Below are 7,017 nucleotides of genomic sequence, written 5' to 3' on the forward strand. Positions count from 1 at the left end.
TGGCAGGCAGGGCCATTTTGGAGGCTGCTGGGAACAGCGTTCCCCACGAGCAATGGCACAGAGGGCACAATGGCTGTGATGCGTGAGGTGGCTTTGTTAGGTGAATGAGTGGTGTGGTGAGCTGTGAGATTTGGTGTGTTTGTGTTTATGGGTTGTGGGTTTTTGTCTGTGCAGGTTCATGGTTTTTCCTTTTCAGGTACATTTAAGTTTTAAAATAGAATAAAAAAAAACCCAGCCGGGGGATTTTTTTTTTTTCCCCCGGCTGGGTGTTTTTTTTTCCCGGTCCCGGCCGCTCCGCAAGGCGATGTTGGTCGCCAAGGTTCGGATGCGGGCGACCCTCGGACCGGGGTTTTGGCAGGCAGGGCCATTTCGGAGGCTCCCGGGAACGATGTTCCTGAGGGGCGATGCGGACATGGGGCGATCGTACGAGCTGGGAGAATGGCAGCCGTGCGAGAGGGTGGTGGGTTTGGTATTGGAGTGAGTGGTGCGGTTTAGCTGTGAGGTCTGGTATGATTGTGTTTTGGGGTAGTTGTTTTCTTTGCAGGTTTATTTTGAAATTTACCTGAAAAGGAGGAAAAAACAGAAATAGGAAAACAAGCCCCTGTCAGGGGATTCTCTGTTCTCTGCCCCCCCAGGAGGGTGTTTTTTCCCCAGGTCCAGGCCGCTAGGCAAGATCAAGTTCACAGTCAGCGTTCCAATTTGGGTCCGGCTGGGATGGCAGCTTCGAAGGCGAGGGGATTGTCAAGGCTCTGGGAACAGCTTTTGAGGCCGTAGTTATTCCAGATTGCGGTCTCGGTCGGTAGCGGCCAGGAGGTTCGTTTAGGGAACGGTACCGGAAAGCCGGTCGCAATCGCCCCAGGAGCGGTCAAACTAAACGGCCCACGAGTCGGTCAGGGTCGTGATAGGGGCGTGTTATCCTCCGTAAGGTGACATCAGGGATGCCGTGAGATAGAGGAGTTGGCTTTTCTGCGTAGCGTGATAAATGTAATACGTAAAATATGTAATCAAGGTACGCATTAGATGTTTCGGTTACCAGTCAGGAGGATACTCTGTAGAAGAGTCATAACAGGGAGGAGTCCATTCTGCGATGCGGTCAAAGGGACACGGTCAGGAAGAGTCCGTAAATCGCTCCGATCCAGAACAAAACTTTGTAACGGCTCCCTACCAAAGGTGACGATATTCCCCGTAGCCTTAGGCACTGTGATATATTATGTCAAAATGCTGTAATATGGGGGAGTTTTCTGTGTTATGGTCATAGTGATAAGGGAATGCTGTAATAACAAGCAGCTTGTATATGATCTTACTGTTTATTACAACTCCATGTAATTTGTTGGGTAATATTGAGTTTGAGGGGCCTAGCTTTACCTAACTCAGCTCCTTCACAAAGGTAATAAAGCAGCTGTACCTTGTTGTTGTCCGGCATCTTTTTCAGTCGGAGAAGTTTCGCGTGCGTGAGAGGCTTCGAGAGCATGTCGACGGCGAGCGCATGCCAGACTCGGTCACCATCCGTCGCGTCCATGCAGCAATTCGTCACGTGCGGCGTGCGGGTTAGACTTCGTCCGTCTCCGTCCGTGGGTGCATTGGACTTTGTGTCTATGTGTGTAGGACTTTGTCCGTGTCTATGTGCATGTGCATGCTGGACTCAGTGTCAGCCATCCATGCTGGACTTCATATGTGCATGTGGGTGTGTTGGACTTTGTCTGTATCCACATTGGAGTCTGTCTGTGTCTGAGTGTCCATTTGACGGACTTTGAGCAAGCGGACCAGTCGTTGAGGTTGAAGGGCAGTGAGTGTGCAGTTCTGGAAGGGTTTCTTTTGGATGTCGTGTCAGATTAGTTTGTCATTGCAAAGAAACTAAATAAAAATGAAATAAACTACTTGAAGAAAAAGTGAGGAAGAAAAAGAATGTATTTTATTTTTAAGTGGAGCAGTATGGCTTTGGGTGCTCTAGGGGATTTAAAAAAATATATTTAATATAAATCCCAGTACTCCCTGCAGTCTCTGGGAGGAGGTGTGGATTGGTTTTGTTGTTTTTATGGTGGTTTTTTTTGTTGTGTTCTGGTTTTTGTAGGAGAGAAAAAGTTGGTTTTTTCCTCCCTAATTTGCATATTTAATGAGTTAATTTGCATAGTTGCTGTGTAATTTGAATATTTCTGGTAGTTGAGGATTTTTTATGTTATGTGTAGTTGTGTATTTTTCTGTTGCATATTTAATTCGTATTTGTAGATGTTGTTATTTATATTCTGTAGTATGTATAGGTAAAAAGATGAAAAACTAAAAGTCTGGTGCAGCAGTAGGGATTAGGCCATTAGCGTTAGGGTTAGGGTCGGTTAGGGTCGTTAGGGTTAGGGGTTAGGGTCGTTAGGGTTTAGGGGTTAGGGTTAGGGGTTAGGGTTTAGGGTTAGGGTTTAGGGTTAGGGTTTAGGGTTTAGAGTGAGGGGGTAAGGGGTTAGGGGCATTAGGGTTAGGAGGGCTAGGGTTAGGGGTTAGGGGTTTGGGGGAGGGGTCAGGGGTCGGGGTTAGGGGTTGGGGGTTGGGTTTAGATTTAGGATTAGTGTTAGGGTTAGGGGTTAGGGTTTAGGGTTATGGTTAGGGTTAGGTTTAGGGATGATGTTTAGGGTTTAGGGCATAGGGTTAGTGTTAAGGGTAGAGGTTAGGTTTAGGGTTACTGTTAGGTTAGGGTTAGGGTTAGGGACGTTAGGGTTAGGGTTAGGGATAGGGCCATTAGAGTTAGGGTTAGAGTTAGGGCCATTAGGGTTAGGTTAGGGTTAGGCTTAGGGTTAGGGCCATTACGGTTGGGTTAGGGGTTAGGGCCATTAGGGTTAGGGTTAGGGCCGTTAGGGTTAGGGTTAGGGCCATTAGGGTTGGGTTAGGGTTAGGGTTAGGGCCATTAGGGTTAGGGTTAGGGCCGTTAGGGTTAGGGCCATTAGGGTTAGGGTCAGGGTTAGGGTTAGTGCCATTAGGGTCAGGGTCAGGGTTAGGGTTAGGGTTAGGGTTTAGGATTACGCTTAGGGTTAAGGTTTAGGGTTAGGGTTAGGGCTACGCTTAGGGTTGCGCTTAGGGTTAGGGTTAGGGTTAGGGTCAGGATTAGGGTTAGGGTTAGGGTAAGTTTAAGGGGTTAGGGTTAGTGTTAGGGTTAGGGGTTTTGGTTAGGGTTAGAGTTAACGGTAGGGTTAGGGTTAGGGTTAGGGATTAGGGTTAGGGTCAATTAGGGTTAGGGTTTAGGATTACGCTTAGGGTTAAGATTAGGGTTACGGTTTAGGATTACGCTTAGGGTTAGGGTTAGGGTTTAGGATTACGCTTAGGGTTAGGGGTTAGGGTTAGGGTTTAGGATTACGCTTAAGGTTAGGATTAGGTTTAGGGTTTAGGATTACGCTTAGGGTTAGGGCTTAGGGTTAGATTTAGTGTTAGGGTTAGGGTTAGGGCTACGCTTAGGGTTGCGCTTTAGGGTTAGGGTTTAGGATTACGCTTAGGGTTAGGATTGGGGTTAGGGTTTAGGATTACGCTTAGGGTTAAGGGTTAGGGTTAGGGCTACGCTTAGGGTTGCGCTTAGGGTTAGGGTTAGGGTTAGGGTCAGGATTAGGCTTAGGGTTAAGGTTAGGGTAAGTTTAAGGGGTTAGGGTTACAGTTAGGATTAGGGGTTAGGGTTAGGGGTTTTGGTTAGGGTTAGAGTTAGGGTTAGGGTTAGGGCTACGCTTAGGGTTGCGCTTTAGGGTTAGGGTTAGGGTTAGGGGTTAGGGTTAGGGTTTAGGATTACGCTTAGGGTTAGGATTAGGGTTAGGGTTTAGGATTACGCTTAGGGTTAGGGGTTAGGGTTAGGGTTAGGGCCACGCTTAGGGTTGCGGTTAGGGTTAGGGTTAGGGGTTAGGGTTAGGGTTAGGGTTTAGGATTATGCTTAGGGTTAGGGTTAGGGTTTAGGATTACACTTAGGGTTAGGGTTAGGGTTTAGGATTACGCTTAGGGTTAGGGTTTAGGGTTAGATTTAGTGTTAGGGTTATGCTTAGGGTTACGATTAGGGTTAGGGGTTAGGGTTAGGGTTAGGGTCAGGATTAGGGTTAGGGTTAAGATTAGGGTAAGTTTAAGGGATTAGGGTTACAGTTAGGATTAGGGGTTAGGGTTAGTGTTAGGGTTAGGGGTTTTGGTTAGGGTTAGAGTTAACGGTAGGATTAGGGTTAGGGTTAGGGCTACGCTTAGGGTTAGGTTTAGGGGTTAGGGTTAGGGTTTAGGATTACGCTTAGGGTTAGGATTAGGGTTAGGGTTTAGGATTACGCTTAGGGTCAGGGCTTAGGGTTAGGGTTTAGGATTACGCTTAGGGTTAGGATTAGGGTTAGAGTTAGTGTTAGGGTTAAAGTTAGGTTTAGGGTTAGGGTTACGGATAGGAATATAGGGTTAGGCTTAGAGTTAAAGTTAGGGGTTAGGGTTAGGGCTAGATTTAGGCTTACGGGTTAGGGGCTAGGGTTAGGGCTAGGGTTAGGGTTAGGGCCGTTAGGGTTAGGGTTATGGTTTTGGGTTAGGTTTAGGGTTAGGGTTAGGGCCGCTAGGGTTAGGGCCATTAGAGTTAGGGTTAGGGTTACGATTAGGGTTTTAGTTTAGGGTTAGGGTTGGGGTTGTTAGGGTTAGGTTTAGGGTTAATGTTAGGGTTAGGGTTTTGGGTTAGGCTTAGGCTTAGGGTTAGGGCCATTACGGTTGGGTTAGGGGTTAGGGTTAGGGTTAGGGGTTAGGGTTCGGGTTACGGATAGGAATAGGGTTAGGCTTAGAGTTAGGGTTAGGGCTAGAGTTAGGCTTACGGGTTAGGGCTTAGGGTTAGGGCCATTACGGTTGGGTTAGGGGTTAGGGTTAGATTTACGGATAGGAATAGGGTTAGGCTTAGAGTTAGGGTTAGGGGTTAGGGTTAGGGCTAGAGTTAGGCTTACGGGTTAGAGGTTAGGCTTAGGCTTAGGCTTAGGTTAGGGCCATTACGGTTGGGTTAGGGGTTAGGCGTAAGGGTTAGGCGTAAGGGTAGGGTTAGGGCCTTAGGGTTAGGGCCTTAGGGTTAGGGCCTTAGGGTTAGGGCCTTAGGGTTATGTTTAGGCTTAGTGTCAGGGTTAGGGGTTAGGGTTAGGTGTTAGGTTTAGATTTAGGATTAGTGTTAGGGTTAGGGTTTAGGGTTATGGTTAGGGTTAGGTTTAGGGATGATGTTTAGGGTTTAGGGCATAGGGTTAGTGTTAAGGGTAGAGGTTAGGTTTAGGGTTACTGTTAGGTTAGGGTTAGGTTTAGGGTTAGGGTTAGGGCCATTAGAGTTAGGGTTAGGGTTAGGGTTAGGGCCATTAGAGTTAGGGTTAGGGCCATTAGGGTTGGGTTAGGGTTAGGCTTAGGGTTAGGGCCATTACGGTTGGGTTAGGGGTTAGGGCCATTAGGGTTAGGGTTAGGGCCGTTAGGGTTAGGGTTAGGGCCATTAGGGTTAGGGTCAGGGTTAGGGTTAGGGTTAGGGGTTAGGGTTAGGGTTATTGTTAAAGTTAGGTTTAGAGTTACGGGTTAGGGTCAGGATTAGGGTTAGGGTTAGGGTTAAGGTTAGGGTAAGTTTAAGGGGTTAGGGTTACAGTTAGGATTAGGGGTTAGGGTTAGTGTTAGGGTTAGGGGTTTTGGTTAGGGTTAGAGTTAACGGTAGGGTTAGGGTTAGCGGTTAGGGTTAGGGTTAGGGTTCGGGTTCGGGTTAGGGTTAGGGTTTAGAGTTAGGGTTAGGGTTATTGGGTTAGGGGTTAGGGTTATTGGGTTAGGGTTAGGGTTTAGAGTTAGGGTTAGGGTTATTGGGTTAGGGGTTAGGGTTAGGGATTAGGGTTAGGGTTAGGGTTAGGATTAGGGGTTAGGGTTAGTGTTAGGGTTAGGGGTTTTGGTTAGGGTTAGAGTTAACGGTAGGGTTAGGGTTAGGGTCAATTAGGGTTAGGGTCAATTAGGGTTAGGGTTACGCTTAGGGTTGCGCTTAGGGTTAGGGGTTAGGGTTAGGGGGTTAGGGTTAGGGTTAGGGATTAGGGTTAGGTTTAGGGTCAATTAGGATTAGGGTTAGGGTTAGGGCTTAGGGTTAGGGTTTAGGATTACGCTTAGGGTTAGGATTAGGGTTAGAGTTAGTGTTAGTGTTAAAGTTAGGTTTAGGGTTAGGGTTAGGGTTACGGATAGGAATAGGGTTAGGCTTAGAGTTAAAGTTAGGGGTTAGGGTTAGGGCTAGATTTAGGCTTACGGGTTAGGGGCTAGGGTTAGGGCTAGGGTTAGGGTTAGGGTTAGGGCCGTTAGGGTTAGGCTTATGGTTTTGGGTTAGGTTTAGGGTTAGGGTTAGGGCCGTTAGGGTTAGGGCCATTAGAGTTAGGGTTAGGGTTACGATTAGGGTTTTGGTTTAGGGTTAGGGTTAGGGTTGGGGTTGTTAGGGTTAGGTTTAGGGTTAATGTTAGGGTTTGGGTTTTGGGTTAGGCTTAGGCTTAGGGTTAGGGCCATTACGGTTGGGTTAGGGGTTAGGGGTTAGGGTTAGGGTTAGGGGTTAGGGTTCGGGTTACGGATAGGAATAGGGTTAGGCTTAGAGTTAGGGTTAGGGGTTAGGGTTAGGGCTAGAGTTAGGCTTACGGGTTAGGGTTTAGGCTTAGGCTTAGGGTTAGGGCCATTACGGTTGGGTTAGGGGTTAGGGTTAGATTTACGGATAGGAATAGGGTTAGGCTTAGAGTTAGGGTTAGGGGTTAGGGTTAGGGCTAGAGTTAGGCTTACGGGTTAGAGGTTAGGCTTAGGCTTAGGTTAGGGCCATTACGGTTGGGTTAGGGGTTAGGCGTAAGGGTTAGGCGTAAGGGTAGGGTTAGGGCCTTAGGGTTAGGGCCTTAGGGTTAGGGCCTTAGGGTTAGGGCCTTAGGGTTAGGGCCTTAGGGTTATGTTTAGGCTTAGTGTCAGGGTTAGGGGTTAGGGTTAGGTGTTAGGTTTAGATTTAGGATTAGTGTTAGGGTTAGGGTTTAGGGTTATGGTTAGGGTTAGGTTTAGGGATGATGTTTAGGGTTTAGGGCA

The 7,017-nt window shown here is 47.6% G+C and overlaps 1 protein-coding gene across 1 annotated transcript in view; it reads left to right on the forward strand.

Annotated features, from left to right (window-relative positions):
• The first annotated feature begins 304 nt into the window (after positions 1-304).
• Positions 305-7,017, forward strand: part of LOC136116262 (coiled-coil domain-containing protein 42-like) — a 192,665-nt gene continuing 185,952 nt past the window's right edge. Inside the window, exons 1-2 of the mRNA XM_071810604.1 lie at positions 305-319; positions 1,433-1,534. Coding sequence (XP_071666705.1) covers positions 305-319; positions 1,433-1,534 — 117 coding nt within the window. The remainder of the gene's footprint in view (positions 320-1,432; positions 1,535-7,017) is intronic.

The sequence above is a fragment of the Patagioenas fasciata genome, chromosome 6 (assembly GCF_037038585.1).
Source record: "Patagioenas fasciata isolate bPatFas1 chromosome 6, bPatFas1.hap1, whole genome shotgun sequence".
In the NCBI taxonomy this organism is placed as follows: Eukaryota; Metazoa; Chordata; class Aves; order Columbiformes; family Columbidae; genus Patagioenas; species Patagioenas fasciata.